This window comes from Trematomus bernacchii, unplaced genomic scaffold (genome assembly GCF_902827165.1).
Source record: "Trematomus bernacchii unplaced genomic scaffold, fTreBer1.1, whole genome shotgun sequence".
NCBI classification, from domain to species: Eukaryota; Metazoa; Chordata; class Actinopteri; order Perciformes; family Nototheniidae; genus Trematomus; species Trematomus bernacchii.
In genome coordinates, this window is record NW_022987739.1 from 29,095,629 (window position 1) to 29,113,844 (window position 18,216).

Sequence of the window (18,216 nt, forward strand, 5' to 3'; positions counted from 1 at the left end):
TCACACCTATCACCTCCATCAGGGGCTTCAGTGGTACATCCTGGTACTTGGTAAGATATCGACCAAAGTAGTATTACAGTAAAACTTCTCCTGCTGCTCGTCTTCTTCTTCATTTGCTTATCCTTTTCAGGGTTTGTAGGAGGTAGACCCTGAAAATATTGCAAGTCTTTGTCACATAGAAAAAGACAGTCGCCATGTAACCATATAAGTCGTTGAACTGGGAAGGAAAGCCAAACAGCCACGGGACAAACATGCAAAAAAATAACTTTGACTTTGGATAGTTGTTTCTGTTCTAATGTATCTAGTGTGATAAGATGTTTTCGGTATAGGTGTGCAGACGTATACACATCTGTTGGTGCTCACTAAGGAATCACATGTCTTTCTGTAGCTTCACCAATCAACTTCACTATTAACTGTGAGATTGAAAAATGTTGATTTGTGTTTCTTTGTGTTTCCTCAGCATCCTGTTCGCAGACATCGAGGGTTTCACCAGCCTGGCGTCGCAGTGCACGGCGCAGGAGCTCGTGATGACGCTCAACGAACTGTTCGCCCGATTTGACAAACTGGCAGCGGTAAGGATATACATTGAACCTTATTTCATAGACAATAATGGTTCGTTTTTGAGAGTATTCGCTGATTACTCCTATGCAAATATCAAAGAAAAGCAGAATTAATTTCCAGATTGATGGGACAGAAAATATAGAAATATAATTGACCACATCGCAGCCGATTTAGCCGATTCCTTTTCTCTTGTATTCATTTTGAGGTAATCCAAAAGTAACAGAACTTTTAACAGAGCTTTTTAAGGAGAGGAGCTGCATCTCAAATCTCACACTCAAATGTGAACCACAGCTTCATAGAGGCTGCGTTCATGAATATTGATTTTATTTTTACTTCGTGCAGAAGCGTCATTATTTTTACAGCTAGTATTCAATGTTTTTGAAAGGTGAAATAATGTGCTAATCAATATTCATGAGTGAAACAGGGCCAATGTCATGCCAGATGGAACACACACACCCACACACACACACACACACACACACACAAACACACACACACACACACACACACACACACACACACACACACACACACACACACACACACACACACACACACACACAGTGCTCTTTACACAGTGGGTCTTTTTGGTGTTTTCCCCAGAGCCATGTGCTAGAGGAGATACTTCAGGTGGTTATCTATGAGACACATTGTTCCAATAAACCCTACACACACACACACACAACACACACACACACACACACACACACACACACACACACACACACACACACACACACACACACACACACACACACACACACACACACACACACACACACACACACGCCGCTGTGAGGTCTTTAAGCTCTAATGCTAATTTGTGAAATCAATGCTAAGATGCAACTCTTGTAGAAATTCTGCTTTCCATGTATTTGTGTTTTATTGTGAGGTGCAAAAATGTAATAATGATTAACCCCACATGCAGTTATTTGATTGTCTTTTATTAAATATCTGTATTTGTTTATATTTCATCCCTTATTTGTTTATCTAAAAAGTACAATTTCAAATAGCGTTATATTATATTCTGTATATCCCTCCTAAAACCATCCAAAATAAAAACATAATAATAATAATAATAACGAAACAATTGTAGTTATTGAGAAAAAATATTTAAATAAAAGCTATATATTTAGCTATAGTTGTAATGCTGTGATTTAGTATCAATCAAGCCAAATCTGTCAGTTAAATGATAATAATAATAATACTACTACTAACAATAATAATACATTTTATTCAGAGAGTAATGTAATATAAAAGAATATATGTGTCTCTCCGCCTCCTCCTACAACAGCAGTTTGTGTGTACAGACAGAGAGATCGAAATACAGTTTCCCACAATCCCCAATACAAAAATACAAATATATATAAAAATATGTACACACCTATTTATACATATGCACACACATTGAGACCTAAATATAAGCACAACAATCAATATCCGGCAGTGGCTCAGTCAGTAGGGGCTTGGACCGGGAGCCGTAGCGCTGTACAATAGCTGCCCACTGCTCCTCGTACTAGACTCCTGGTACTAGGATGGGTTAGAAGCAGAGAACACATTTCACTGTGTGTGCTGTGTGCTCTGCATGTGTGACCATTAAAGAGGGTTTCATTCCTCCCAATATTATTATTATTATTATATAATATATACAAAATAACAGTCACTTCAATATCACTTCAATATCTTTGGGAAATGAACATTAGTGCATGATAAGTGGTTGTTCTTATCACCTGTGGTCCTCTCTCTCCCCTCAGGAGAACCACTGTCTGCGGATAAAGATCCTGGGCGATTGTTATTACTGCGTCTCCGGGCTCCCAGAGGCCCGCGCCGACCACGCCAGCTGCTGCGTGGAGATGGGGATGGACATGATCGAGGCCATCTCGTAAGTTACCCGGGGTCAAAAGGGCAAGTTAGCTGCAATTAAAACGCCTAATTAGGTAAAGTGGTGGGCAAGGCAAATGTATTTATACAGCACCTTTCAACACAAGGCAATTCAAAGTGCTTTACAAAAGTGAAAGACATTACGAGCATTAAGAAACATATTATAAAATGGCATTTAAAAACACTCATTTAAAAGCAAAGATAATAAAACATGAATAACACAGGTACATGAATAAACGTTACAGTGCAGTGTGAGATGTGAATAGTTCAATTAAAAGCAGCGGCAAATAGAAAAGTCTTCAGCCTGGATTCAAAAGTAGTCAGAGTTGCAGCGGACCTGCAGGTTTCTGGGAGTTTGTTCCAGATGTTCGGAGCATAATAACTGAACGCTGCTTCTCCATAGTAATGGAAGATCTTGTCTCAAATCTGCTCCATTATATAGACTTCTTGCACTATTTAGTATTTTTGTATTTGATTCGATATGTTGCATTGTTGGAGGAGCTCCACTACCCGCTACTGCTGACGTTACTAATTCATCCATTGTCTCTGATGTGTTTCCTCAGGCTGGTACGTGAGGTCACCGGGGTGAACGTGAACATGCGAGTGGGCATCCACAGCGGCAGAGTGCATTGTGGGGTGCTGGGACTCAGGAAGTGGCAGTTTGACGTCTGGTCCAATGACGTCACGTTAGCCAATCACATGGAGGCCGGGGGCCAAGCTGGGTATGAGTGTGCAACTTTAAAATTACTACAAACCTGTGGAAACCTGTGAAAAATGTACATTTACAGATGTGTTTATGTGTCTTCTTTTCAGACGAATCCATATCACCAAGTCCACTTTGAATTATCTGAATGGAGACTACGATGTGGAGCAAGGATCAGGGGGAGACAGGAATGCCTACCTGAAGAAGAACAACATAGAAACCTTCCTCATTGTGGGATGCAGTCAGAAAAGGGTACGCTACTCAATATTGTCTGAAATGTGTGCTGATTTCTGGTTGTTTTTATACAAAGCATTACATGATGTTTTAATAACTTGGCTTGTCATTTGAGTCAATGAGTAATTTTGAACCATTAAAATCATTGGATGATTCAAACAAGATAGAAACTTCAAAACATGTGTATGACTAATTAAGCTGTGTTTTAATCTGAAACTGAGGGCTGACGGTACATGACCCTCTCTGTAGGGGTTGAATTAGTCTGAAGCAAAGTACGTGACATCTTCTATTAGCCTACTCAGCAAAGTTGATTACTCCATTCTGATTGGTCAATTTGGACATTCCGTCAGGTTGTTAATTCTCGCTAACAGACCGCTGCTTAGGAGGATCAAGGGACTATTTGCAGTCATATCAATCTGCAGAAAGTCCGGTCGATTTAACGTCAGCTGTGGACAACAAACAAAAAATGCACTTTTTTATTTGTGGGGAGCCCGAAACTTTGGATTGATGATGGCCCCAGTAAAGAAAAGAAAAACAGAGCAAGAGAAGAGAGGAAAACAGTTAATAGACAGAGCATTAAACTTCGGAGAAATCCACACAAGAAGACAAACAGGAAGTAAACACTAACGGGAACAGCAGAAGGAGACAGACAGGAAGTAAACACTAACGGGAACAGCAGAAGGAGACAGACAGGAAGTAAACACTAACGGGAACAGTAGAAGAAGACAAACAGGAAGTGAACACTAAGTACAAACTAACGTGAACACAGTATGGGCTCTTTAGTGTTTAAAGATTGATTAATGGAAAAATAAATTGTGAACAGACTTGGACAGTTACAGAAAAACCTTGATCAGTTCTGCCTTCATTTTAAGTTACGTTATCCCTTTCTTAAACATCATCACAGGTAGAACTAACGGTACGTCCACACAGCAGCGTTAAAAAAATCTTGGAGGTGGGCGTATCTGAAGCTTGGGGATTTTTTGCGAGCAACGCGACCAACAACCAATCACATGAATCTCCCGCCCCCGACATACGAAGCAAAAAAGCCCGAAGTAAACTGGATATAAACTCCCCAAACAGGCGAAAACCTACCACTGTCTCTGCCACCTCCCTCCATGCCTGGCTCCTCCGGTTTGTATCCCGGTAGGTAAATAGGGACTGGTCATAAAGCACCGGGTGATTCCCTACCACTAATTTCTCCTCCATTTTTTGGAATATGAGGAAATGAACGTCTCTCCCAGCATACACGCGGTTTGATTGGCTAGCGCTTGAACTGTCAGATTTGCATACACGGGATTTGATTGGCTGACGCTTCCACCTCAGCTTCAAAAGTTGAACATTGCTCAACTTTTGAATCCTGAGATGCCTGGAAATCTCCGCTCTGCTTCCCACAATGCAGTTCGGCGAAAAGTGAGGCAAAGTGACGTCACCCCATTCAAAGTGAATGGGCAGAAGCGTTGGAAGATTTTTTTAACGCTGCTGTGTGGACGGGCCGTAAGAGTCTATCTACACACAGCCAGTCCATGTTGCTCATATCATTGTTTATACCCTGGGCTTCTGTCCATGTGACCGGAGTTAGTCCCTCTCTCTTGTTTATGACTCTTATCAGCTGTCTGTCCTGCAGCAGTATCACAAGCTGGGACTATAGATAGCGCGTCATGTGAAGTGAAATCTTCCTCTCTTTCTCTGAGACAGAGGGGGGGATTGTACAGTCTGATATTTCCATTTGGTTTTAGTTCTTTCTTTGGTTGCAAAAGTATATCCTAGAGCGAGTGTGTGATTTTAATGATAGGAAGCATCACAAGCAGAAAAGGATTGAGTTTAAAATGTGTGAACATGAAGGACTGATTGTTCGCACATATTAGATTATTTGGCTAAATACCGTGAAGTAAACAATCAACTGATTAAGTAAAAAGAAATGGATTAATATGCAACTTAGCATCATGATTTGCACATGATTCAACACCACAGTTTGTCTTAAGGATCAGCTGTTTCCATGCAAACAGAAGAGCTTTACATCAAGAATAGTGAACAGGAGCATTGATTAACAGCATGGCTATTGTATCGTGTAGTTTTAGAATGTATTTCAGAGATATTGCTAGAACTTTCCCACACCACACCGCTCCTCCGCTCCCTTCACTGGCTTCCAGTAACTGCTAGAATCCACTTCAAGACACTGGTAGTAGCGTACCATGCTGTGAATGGATCTGGCGCTTCCTACATCCAGGACATGGTTAAACCATACACCCCAGCACGTGCACTCCGCTCTGCATCAGCCAAACGGCTCGCTGCACCCGCACTGCGAGGGGGACCCAAGTTCCCATCAGCAAAAACACGTTGGTTTGCTATCCTGGCTCCAAAATGGTGGAATGAGCTCCCCATTGACATCAGGACAGCAGAAAGCTTACACATCTTCCGGCGCAGACTGAAAACTCATCTCTTTCGACTCCACTTCGAGAAATAAAATGACTAACAAAGCACTTATATACTAATAAATGACTGGCTTATCTAAAGCCAGTTGAGTAGCACTTGAAATGTTTTGGCTCTATGAAACCTGATGTACTTATATGATTCTGTTTTCTTCAAGTTTGTATCTTCTTGGTCGAATGCACTTATTGTAAGTCGCTTTGGATAAAAGCCTCAGCTAAATGTAATGTAATGTAAGGTAATAATGAGCTTCTTCTGAGCTTTCACGATGTTAGTTTTGTCGCTGGAGGTGAACACAAACTTTCATGAGCTTTAAGAATTACAAATAAGGCTCTATTGACTTCCATGGTCTGACAACTACACTTGTAAGTACAGACAAATTAAAAGAAAATGCTAATTTGACAACATCATTTACTGTATCATTTATTGAAGAAGGTCCCAACTAATTGACCCACTTTAAAAAGCAAAGAATTACAAAATATAAGTGGTTCAAAAGTGTTCAAAAGCACAGTAATTGTACTCGTTGACTATCGGCCAATGGATGTAGACAGATCATATGAATCATCATATTTCAGTAGCTGCATGATTGTTAGCCAAAACACTATGAAGACATTTGTGGCTGTAAATAAAGTGTATCTTTTGACTGAGATGTTGTAATGTAAGTGTTTCTATACCCTTGTATCTTTATTCCCTACAGAAGGAGGGAAAGGCGATGAAAGCCAATTTACTGCTGCTTTTCAAGAGAGCATTAAACCACATGTTTTAACTTCCTTCAATGTCTTTTTGAATTGCCTTCTTTTCATTTCATTTGGCTTATTTACTTTTATTGTGTTTAAATGCTTGTGTAAAGCACTTTGAATTGCCTTTTGGAATCAAATGTGCTTGATAAATTAAATCCTTATTTCCTACAGAAAGATGAGAAGGCCATGATAGCCAAGATGAATCGACAGAGAGCAAACTCTGTGACGCACAACAGCGGCCATTGGACCGACAGACCGTTTTACAACCATCTGGGCGGCAACCAGGTGTCCAAGGAGATGAAGAGGATGGTGAGGAAGGATTTTAAAAAGTGTCCTGACCTTCTGCTCTGCAGGGGCTGCTAATATAGTAACTGTATTATCATAATGCCACAGCCAGGTGACTCCCCCTGTCACTATCTTATCTCAGCACTCACTTGGTGATGAAGCCAACACATTGTTAATACCCAGAATCCTTTGATCTGCGGTCATGATAAGCAGCTGTGACTCAACCTGGTCTTTGAGAGGCTCTCAGCAGAGATGGCAGAAGTACACACATCCTTTACTCAAGTAGAAGTACAGATACACGGGTTTAAAAATACTCTGGTAGAAGTACTGACTAAACTTCTTTACTCAAGTAAAAGTAAAGAGGCTTTGAAATGTACTTCAGTAAAAAGTACCCATAACTAGCAGCTGTTTTAAAGAGTACCTGACCTCCCTTTATATTAATAGAACAATCATGTCATTGTTAGCTAATGAATGTTTCCATGCTGAACAACGGCAACATGACAACGTTTTCATTGGTCCCTCTTCTTTAGAGAAGACCAGGAAATGATGGATACACGGATCGTGTTCAAATCAATAGGCACGCAATGACTCTAAATAATAATGATCACGCCACCAAACACACATTCAAACTAAAGGAACCAGCCTGTTTGGAAAATGTAAGAAGTAGAAAGTACAGGTATTTGTGTTCAACATGTAAGAAGTAGAAAGTACAGGTATTTGTGTTCAACATGTAAGAAGTAGAAAGTACAGGTATTTGGGTTCAAAATGTAAGAAGTAGAAAGTACAGGTATTTGGGTTCAACATGTAAGAAGTAGAAAGTACAGGTATTTGTGTTCAACATGTAAGAAGTAGAAAGTACAGGTATTTGTGTTCAAAATGTAAGAAGTAGAAAGTACAGGTATTTGGGTTCAACATGTAAGAAGTAGAAAGTACAGGTATTTGTGTTCAAAATGTAAGAAGTAGAAAGTACAGGTATTTGTGTTCAACATGTAAGAAGTAGAAAGTACAGGTATTTGTGTTCAAAATGTAAGAAGTAGAAAGTACAGGTATTTGTGTTCAACATGTAAGAAGTCAAGTAAAAAGTCGTAGTGGAGTAAAGTACTGATACCAGAAGTACAGTAACTAAGTATTTGTACTCCACTACTTCCCACCTCTGGCTCTCAGAGGCACTCGAAGCAACATTTAGGCGACGACCAAAACACCTTGTTGGTCTGCTGCTGCATGGAATAAAAAAAGACCCCCAACCCTTCTCTAAAGCTTGATATTGGCAGAATGGTGTGACCAGATTCATTTTCATTCACGTGCTGTAGCTCTCTGACTCGCTCAGTGAATGGACACACACACACACACACACACACACACACACACACACACACACACACACACACACACACACACACACACACACACACACACACACACACACACACACACACAGTTGTTTTTGGTTTATTCTCATATCATCAGTCCACCCATCTCTCTCAGTCATTCTATAATGAGGAAGAGTGTTCAAAAAGCTCAATCCACAGCCACAGTACTGTTTAAGTTTTACTTCTACCTTAAAAAAAGGACTTTACCTTAAAAAAAAAATCTATTTAGAGCAGCTATAGGAGGGTCACATAATAGGAAGATCTGTCTGCACTATGAATGAATTCTTAGCTCGTGTAATTCAAAGTTTTTACTTCCATATTTACAATACTTCACGGTCATCTGTATATCTTTCTTACTTTCTAGTGCTGGTTTATTTCTATTTCTATTTTGAGATATTTCTATTTTAGAATTGTTTATTTCTACTCTTTTAATTTGTTGTTATTTGCATTGCCTTGTTTTGTTTTATGCTGCTGCAACAAAAACAATGTTCCCAAATTGGGATTCATAAAGTACATCTTATCTTATCTTATCTAAAGTGTAGGAGAAGCTTGTGTAACTCAAAGCCTGCGTTACACCTTAGTGACGTGGAGTTTAAAAGAAGGGGGCATCAACCAGAGAGAGAATTGCATTGTGGGCCTTGTAGTTTTCAACAGAATATTTCAATAGGAACTTAAAAATATGATATCTCAGACTCCAGCTGTTCTCCTTCAGCTCTGATGTTGATATGTTTGTCCAGAAGAGGGAGCTAGAGCGGTGCGTTAGATTCAAAGTCAGGCCTAAATACAAGGGTTTCATTCAGTGCCGGATGTATGAGTATAATACAAATAAAGGGAACCGTTATAATACTTTTAAAGGAATGCATACCAGTTTGTGATTAAAGCAGAAGCTCCTGGATCAAAATGTAGGATTATTGAATTGCAATTATTGGTGAACGATGGTGATAACCTAGTGTAACTTCACCTTTCTGAAACTAAGGACATACGTTGCTAACATTGACTTCATCACGAGTGTGTGTGCAACTCCTTGTTCATCCTGGTATGAACCTTTGGGGAAATAAAAAGTCATCCTCTTTGTCTCTGCTCAGCGCTGGAACCTCTATTGTTTCATCTTTTTCTTACGTCACTTGTTGTGTCTGAATCTGTTCAGAAACATCCAGTCCCTCTCATATAATTGCTTGTTAGCCACAGTGTGTGTTTCCTGCTGAGCTGAGCTGAGAGTGGGAAAGATTAAAATAGAGTGGCGACAATTTTCAGCCCAGTTTGACGCAAATGTCTTTTTTTAGCCGAACACCTTCTGGATTTCTTTCCTGCTGACTTGCATCAAGCTACAGGAAACCTTTCTCTGATTCATTTCCATTTCTCAGACTAGTTATTATGTTGTCAGACATCCAATTTCCTAAATTAGAGTGCCAGCATTAAAATGTGCCAATTATTATTGATTAGAATGAACGGTTGTCCAATCAGAGGTCTGAGAAAAGCTATTTTTTCAATCAAGAAACACAATATTAATTCATCTGTCTATTCTTCATGCCTTGGCTATTCTCTATTCATTATCTTGTCTAAAATACGTCAGAAATAACATTTGAAATGCTCATCACAAGTTACAGAGCCCAAAGGGAACTTGGTACTAAAGTCTAATACATTTACAGTGAGAAATAAACCAGAGAAAATCAACACATTAATATGTTTTAGAGTCTTATAACCGGACATTTGATGTATTTCTACTTTATTATTTGCTGTTTGTGAATATATTTCATCAATTACTAGAGATTTTCTTTGACTATTTCCTTTTTTGAATGGTTTTATTAGAAGTAAAGTGAGTCCAGTCTAGTTTAATAAAGGTATTGATTCAGGTTTTGACTGTTTCAGTTTTTACCTCGAGCTAATTCTCTCTGTTTTCTATCCTGCAGGGCTTTGAAGACCCTAAAGACAAGTGAGTAAAAACACTTTCTCAACTGTAAAGTGTCTCATCCTGCTCTGTGATTTTGTCTGAGGGTGCGTCTCACTTCGGTTATTTTTCATTTCCTCGCTCCTCGGGTTCGGTATCACCGGAAGTTGATTTGTCTGCGCCATCTTGAGTAGCGTCCCAGTGGCCTTATTTGTGCCGGAGGATCGAGGAGCGAGGATCGAGGAACCACCAGACCATCCTCCGGTGAAATCCTCAGACACTCGCCCCGCCCCCTCACTCACTGATTGGACGATGCAGCGCATGCACTGATCTGGCTGCTGTCAGACGATCAGATGTGCGGCGTCATCACAAACGGACGTCGCTTCACGTGACGCTCCGGAGGAAACGACGTCCCATTGCTCTTAAAACTCATTTCCCTGCTTCTCGTGGTTTCCTTGCGTCTCTCCATGCTTCCCTGGTGGGAGGGACTAGTCGCAGGGAAACAACGCAAGTGAGGGACGCAAGGAATCCATTTAACCGAAGTGAGATGCAGCCTGAGTGAATCTGGCGTTATGCTTATCGTAAATGAGAAAAACTGAAATATATATATAACATATTTTGACATCAGAGCACTTTCAAATCTCATTTTGCACATCGACAAATACACAGAGTCATGCAGTACCAGTTGGTTTTCCCTAATTTCACAAAGTACTGTCCTCGAGATGTACTATTTATCGGTAGCTAAAGGTTGTTGATTTGTCCTTTATATGACAAATGAAGAACTCCTTGAAGTAGTAAACGGGAACAGACTCCCACTCCCATTATCACTGTTAGCAGGACATTAGCTGATAAGTGCCGTTGAAAACAGGGCAGGAGAGATTCAATCAATATAAACGACACTTTGCTGATTCTCTTATTAATCCAAAAGAAACTGCGGAGTCTTTTGAGAAGGAGGGGAGTCATGATGTTTCAGGTCAATTGCCTCTTTTCACTTAGCATATGATTAGCTAAATGATAATGCACCTCAGGGTGGAGTGTTAGCCTGATAAATGGTTTGCAGTTGTTCCTACCTTGTGAGAAGAGAATAGAATAGTAGAAAGTTCCAGGACAATCTGAAGAGTTTTTTCACTCCTCCTGAGATTTTAAAGGTCACCTGTTAAATGCAAAAGCCAACTTCTTCTCAGGTCTCTTCTACAGCAATCAAACATGTGTCCCGCTTCTTCATGTCTCTTCTACATCACATGTGTCCCTGTCTTCGTCAAGGTGTCTCATTCTACCATCACCATGGTGTCCCCTCTTCTTCATGTCTGCTTCTACAATCAACATGTGTCCCCGTCTTCTGTCATGTCTCTTCTACAATCAACATGTGTCCCCTCTTCTTCATGGTCTTCTCCTACCAGTCAACATGTGTCCCCGCTTCTTCATGTCTCTTCTACATCAACATGTGTTCCCTTCTTCTTCATGTCTCTTCTAACATCAACATGTGTCCCCTCTTCATTCTAATGTCTCTTCTACATCAACATGTGTCCCCTCTTCTTCATGTCGCTTCTACATCTCAACAATCAAACATGTGGTCCCCCTACTGCTTCATGTCCTCTTCTACAATCAACATGTGTCCCCCTCTTCTTCATGTCTCTTCTACAAGTCAACAGTGTCCCCTCTTCTTCATGTCTCTTCTACATCAACATGTGTCCCCTCTTCTTCATGTCTCTTCTACATCAACAGTGTCCCCTCTTCTTCATGTCTCTTCTACATCAACATGTGTCCCCTCTTCTTCATGTCTCTTCTACATCAAACATGTGTCCCCTCTTCTTCATGTCTCTTCTACAATCAACATGTGTCCCCTCTTCTTCATGTCTCTTCTACATCAACATGTGTCCCCTCTTCTTCATGTCTCTTCCTACATCAACATGTGTCCCCTCTTCTTCATGTCTCTTCTACATCAACATGTGTCCCCTCTTCTTCATGTCTCTTCTACATCAACCCATGTGTCCCCTCTTCTTCATGTCTCTTCTACATCAACAGTGTCCCCTTCTTCTTCATGTCTCTTCTACATCAACATGTGTCCCTCTCTTCTTCATGTCTCTTCTACATCAACATGTGTCCCTTCTTCTTCATGTCTCTTCTACATCAAACACGTGTCCCCTCTTCTTCATGTCTCTTCTACATCAACACGTGTCCCCTCTTCTTCAATGTCTCTTCTACATCAACATGTGTCCCCTCTTCTTCATGTCTCTTCTACATCAACATGTGTCCCCTCTTCTATCAATGTCCTCTTCTACATCAACATGTGTCCCCCTCTTCTTCATGTCTCTTCTACATCAACATGTGTCCCCTCTTCTTCATGTCTCTTCTACATCAACATGTGTCCCCTCTTCTTCATGTCTCTTCTACATCAACATGTGTCCCCTCTTCTTCATGTCTCTTCTACATCAACATGTGTCCCCTCTTCTTCATGTCTCTTCTTCATCAACATGTGTCCCCTCTTCTTCATGTCTCTTCTTCATCAACATGTGTCCCCTCTGTGGAAAGAGACTCTGAAAGTCTCAGGAACAAAGATTCTCTCTCTTTTTGTCCTGATCCATTTCTATAAAAACCTGTCTGAAAATGAGCTGATCAGATTTGGGCCATATGATGATGTCATAACGATGTTTTGTCTTGTGTAACCATTAGCCAATCAGCAACCAAGGTAACCCCCCCCCCACACCTTATCACCTGAATCTCCTCCTAGAGCACCATTGAGTTCTTTTTAACCAAATCTCTCTCAGAGGGGCGTGGGGAGGGGCTCCTTATTTTCATCTAAAGTAACAGACAGAGAATCAGCACTTTGGAAACAGGGCTGAAACAGAGGGGATTATGGGATGCTGCAATGATCTGTTTGGTGTTTCAGCCAATCAGAGACAGGCTCTGGATATATCTGAGACCTATAATATATTGATGAAAAACAGTATAATAGGGGGCCTTTAATGTCACCTGGTCTCATCTTGTGTCCTTCAGGCATTTCAATTTCAGAAACACACAAGAAAACCTGAACCCAGAGGACGAGGTGGACGAGTTCCTGGGCCGCGCCATCGACGCCCGCAGCATCGACCGCCTGCGCTCCGAACACGTCAAGAAGTTCCTGCTCACCTTCAGAGAGCCCGACCTGGAGAAGAAGGTAAGGGGACACACACACACACACACACACACACACACACACACACACACACACACACACACACACACACACCACACACACACACACACACACACACACACACACACACACAACACACACACACACACAACACACACACACACACACACACACACACACACACACACACACACATATAGTGACACACACTGCAAATAAAAGAGAGCACATAATTGGCCGTGACAAGCAATCTTCCCCGTGCAAAAAGCTCTTCCACCGCCGTTCGCTTTTCTCTGTCCCTCGAGGAAGTCAGTCAAAGTGTAACAGAGGAACTGGGGTTTAAAGAGGGAAGAGACGCTGCTAAAGGGAAAAGGAAGTGAAATATTTCAGACAGTGAAGGACAGGCTGAGATGAAAGGTCAGAGCTCGGCTCGCTGCAAAAGAGTTTTGGGGAGAAGGAGAAGGAGGAGAAGTGTTTTCACATTTCAAACAGAGGAGGATATTGTGAGGAGTGTAAGAAAGTTTAAGAGGCCTTATTCTGCTTTTTGGGGCTTTTTCTCTTTCCTGTAGCAGTTATTTAGGTTTGTGTACAAGTACATGGTCTGCAAAGGCTAAAAGGAGTTTCTCTCCCACATTGAAGCATTAAAGACATGTCCCAGTAGAGACACTAAATACTAATATGAACCTGAACATGATCAAGACGTCCCCTAAAGTATTCCAACATACTTCAAACCTGCACTGACCTCACTCTTTCTCTCATGGTGCCAAAACATTGATATTAAGCAACCAGTCATGCCAACATTAATTACACAGCTTTTCAATTGAACAGTATTGTAATATAATATTTTAACTGTACTATATACTACTTTATTGACCTGTACTTCAATCTGTTTTATAATGGTTTGTGTGATAGAGAGTATGCAATGTTATTAGTGTGTGTTAATTGTTATGTACCTACCGACTGCAGATGGAAATGTGCTATTAGCTAAATTCTGGCATAACCCATACAGTATCTTCTCTTTTCTGAGATTAATGTTTTTGTATGCATGGTCCTTGTTCAAATAAATAAATCAAATCAAATAACCATCTGTTCCTGCCCTGACCTACCAAAGCCTTTTTATACACATTTGCACATTTCATGGCTTTATTTGACTGAGCGTTCAAAGAGACAAATGGGCTTTGCTTTCAGATGGACACGTTTGAAATACATAGATATTTAAATATTAAAATCCCCCCCCTCCCTCTTGTTTCCTCCTCAGTACTCCAAACAGGTGGACTCCAGGTTCGGGGCGTACGTTGCCTGCGCCTCCCTCGTCTTCCTCTTCATCTGCTTCATCCAGATCGTCATTGTGCCATCGTGAGTGAATCTCTTTGAAATACTACAACATAAAATGCATAATAAATACACGTATAAAAGGACATTCTCCCTGTCTGCAGCTCCAGTCTGATGATCGGCTTCTTCACCACCGGCCTCGTCATCCTCACCGCCGTCATGTTCGTCTCCACTGTGTACTGCTGCTTCGGGGTGAGCATCCTCGGATTGATTCTAGATAATGGCAGCCATGTATACATTTAAACGTAACCGGCTCTTGACCTCATAGCAAGTTCTTTCAGATAAGAGTTTCTAACTAAGTTCCTTATTGCAAAGTGCAGATGGCACCACTCATGATTCAAAATAACACATCTCATAACGCCTTCTCATTAAAGGGCAGAGCTTTAATATACATATTTTATACATATTTGGGAAACGGTATTTCGATGTCTCTGTCTGTACACACAAACTGAAGTTGACTTGACTTTTTGACTTTGACTTCAATGAGAAGGTGTTATAGTTTCTCAGTCTGTCCAGTTTCAGGTCAGTTTGTTGGTGTGTATCTACAGTACAGTAGAAATGGATATGAACAGTCTTCTGTGAGATTGTGCAAAGATCTTTCTGCCATTGTTAGCAAACTATTTGTAACATAGAGAAGCGTAATGCATTACATGTTTGAATTTGTATCTAACCCTTTATCCTTCCTTCTCTGTCTCCCCCCCCCCCCCCCCCCCCCCCCCCCCCCCCCCCCCCCCCCTGCTCTCAGCTGTTCCCCGTCCCTCTGCAGACGCTCTCTAAGAGGATTGTGCAGTCCAGACTGAACAGCACCCTGGTGGGCATCTTCACCATCATCATCGTATTTCTTTCTGCCTTCATCAATATTGTAAGTTAAGACTATTAAAGGTCACCTATTATGCAAAATCCACTTTTCCATGACTCTTCTACATCAACATGTGTCCCCTCTTCTTCATGTCTCTTCTACATCAACATGTGTCCCCTCTTCTTCATGTCTCTTCTACATCAACATGTGTCCCCTCTTCTTCATGTCTCTTCTACATCAACATGTGTCCCCTCTTCTTCATGTCTCCTCTACATTACATTAGCCAATCAGCAACCAAGGTAACCCCCCCCCCCCACCTTATCACCTGAATCTCCTCCTAGAGCACCATTGTGTTCTTTTTAACCAAATCTCTCTCAGAGGGGCGTGGGGAGGGGCTCCTTATTTTCATCTAAAGTAACAGACAGAGAATCAGCACTTTGGAAACAGGGCTGAAACAGAGGGGATTATGGGATGCTGCAATGATCTGTTTAGTGTTTGGAGCCAAACACTTCAGAGATATGTTTTGTATATATCTGAGACCTATAATATATTGATGAGTATAATAGTGGACCATGGGCCTAAAAACAACTGAACATTTCTCCTCTTGTGCCTGCTTCAGTTCACCTGCAGCAGCTTGGACCTGCGCAGCTGCATCCGGGATGAGCTGAACCTCAATCTCTCCGGGGTGAACGCCTGCCACGCTCACCTGCTCAACTATAGCCTGGACGCCCAGCACGAGTCCTTCGGAGAGGACGCCCTCATCTGCAGCTTCCCTGAGGTACAAGACTTCCTCGTCCTCTGTTTCAAGTTCAAGGCTTTATTGTCATTTGTACATAGCTACAGTGTAGATATGGAAATGAAATGAAGCCATTGGAAATCGACGATCGTGCTCGATATATGGTTAAATATAGCAGTAGGCTATCGATTTTCATAGATGAGAGTAACATCTACGTCACTTTACGGCCCCGCCCACTTTTGGGGAAAACAACGCTGTCATTTGAATGGCGATGAAGCCTGAAGCCACAGAGCTCTTCTTTTACTGTCCTTTGAGACCGATTGTCGATTTCCAATGATTTCATGTAATTGTTTGCCTGACTGGCCATCGTAATCGGGCTCTTTGAAGATCCACGGTTTTCAAAAAATTCTGATCGGATTGGTAAAAACTTCAGAATTTGTATTGACCGCCATTCAAATGACAGCGTTGTTTTCCCCCAAAAGTGGGCGGGGCCGTAATTTTCGCCCGGAAGTGTTACTCTCATCTATAGGACATAGAACAAATAGAACAGATAACATAGTGCAATAGAACACTTCCCTGAGGTACTCCCTTCTTACAGTATCTGTGTGTGCATGGGGGTTATTTGCAGACACCTTCAAAGCCCAGTTGTGTAAAATAACTAAGTAGATTTACAATTTTGAGCATTTCCATTTTATGCTACTTTGTACTTCTTCTCCACTACAATTCAGAGGTAGTTCGTGTGCTTTTACTCCACTAGATGTATTTAATACATCTGCATAATGACTACTTTTAGAGTTTATTTAGATGCCATATTTGAAAGCCTTTTCTACTTTTGCTTGAGTAACATTTTGAATGCAGGACTTTTACTTGTAACAGACTATTCCTACACTCTACTTTCACTCAAGTACAAGATCTGAATACTTCTACTTTTACTCAAGTACAAGATCTGAGTACTTCTACTTTTACTCAAGTACAAGATCTGAATACTTCTACTTTTACTCAAGTACATGATCTGAGTACTTCTACTTTCACTCAAGTACAAGATCTGGCAAGCAGCAGCAACATGAAACACAGCAGCAGGAACATGAACGTAGCAATAGCAAGTGAACACAGCAGTGGCAGCAGCAGCATAGCGAGGCAGAGGCAGGAAGACCTGGCAGCTTAAATAGAGCAGCACGTTTAGGAGAATGTGTTTGGTTGGTTGTAAGAGAGACGCGTCACGTGTTAATGTATCATTGGTGCTCGGGTTGACTGCCTGAACTAGCTCGCAGGCTTCGCCCTATTAGCGGTTGTACATTATGTATGGTTGGCAGAATGCAAAAGACTGTACATTTCACAAAGCAGGGTTATTGGACAAAATATCAACGTTGTGTATTGTGACTGATTGTGTTGATCAAGTGTATCTGTTGGAAATGAACAGACATTATGAATGCTAACTTCAAGATGCAGTCAAGCAGTCTTATTAATAAGTGAAATGAGGGTAAATGTTATTTTATGGTGTGAACATGAGGCGAGGGACTGAACAGTGTGTCTGTAAAGTGATACCTCAGTCTCCTTATTGATTTTCAAAAGATACGTCATTGCAATAAAAAGGACACAATTGCTCAATCTGTCACAGTGGAGCACCTTTAATTGGATACTTTAAGATGTCAATGCTTCAGACAAATGATATCATGTTGAACAGCAGCAGAACAAATGGATGCTAAGTGAGGGTAATTTCAGGTATAAATGTTAACATTTGGCATGCACAGTGAGGTCTGAATTAACAGTTAAGTGGTGAAAATTGCCGGCTTATGGCGTCTTTTATTATACGTCTGGATGTGACTCGTTCAGCAGAACCGAGTGTCACACAATATCAATTGTATTTATTTTAATTTTACCTTTATTTAACCAGGATAGGAAAAATCGCTTTTTCAAGAGAGTCCTGGCCCAAGAATGTTAACAGCACAGTTACAGACCATTTTAAAACACACAATCACAACACAGTCATACAACAAGTTAGCCAAAGCATTTACAGCCACAGCGGTTCGCTTCAAGGTCATGTAGAGTCGCTTAAAGGTCATTGAGAGTCGCTTTGAGTTTCTTTAAAGAGACCAGCTCTCTGAGTTTCAGCTCAATTTGCAG

General features: G+C 41.1%; 1 protein-coding gene across 1 annotated transcript in view; it reads left to right on the forward strand.

Annotated features, from left to right (window-relative positions):
• Nucleotides 1-18,216, forward strand: part of adcy5 (adenylate cyclase 5) — a 116,615-nt gene that overhangs the window by 86,631 nt on the left and 11,768 nt on the right. The window contains 11 exon segments of the mRNA XM_034146278.1: nucleotides 461-572; nucleotides 2,316-2,443; nucleotides 3,006-3,164; nucleotides 3,256-3,397; nucleotides 6,718-6,855; nucleotides 10,112-10,134; nucleotides 13,087-13,246; nucleotides 14,484-14,581; nucleotides 14,662-14,749; nucleotides 15,303-15,419; nucleotides 15,976-16,134. Coding sequence (XP_034002169.1) covers nucleotides 461-572; nucleotides 2,316-2,443; nucleotides 3,006-3,164; nucleotides 3,256-3,397; nucleotides 6,718-6,855; nucleotides 10,112-10,134; nucleotides 13,087-13,246; nucleotides 14,484-14,581; nucleotides 14,662-14,749; nucleotides 15,303-15,419; nucleotides 15,976-16,134 — 1,324 coding nt within the window.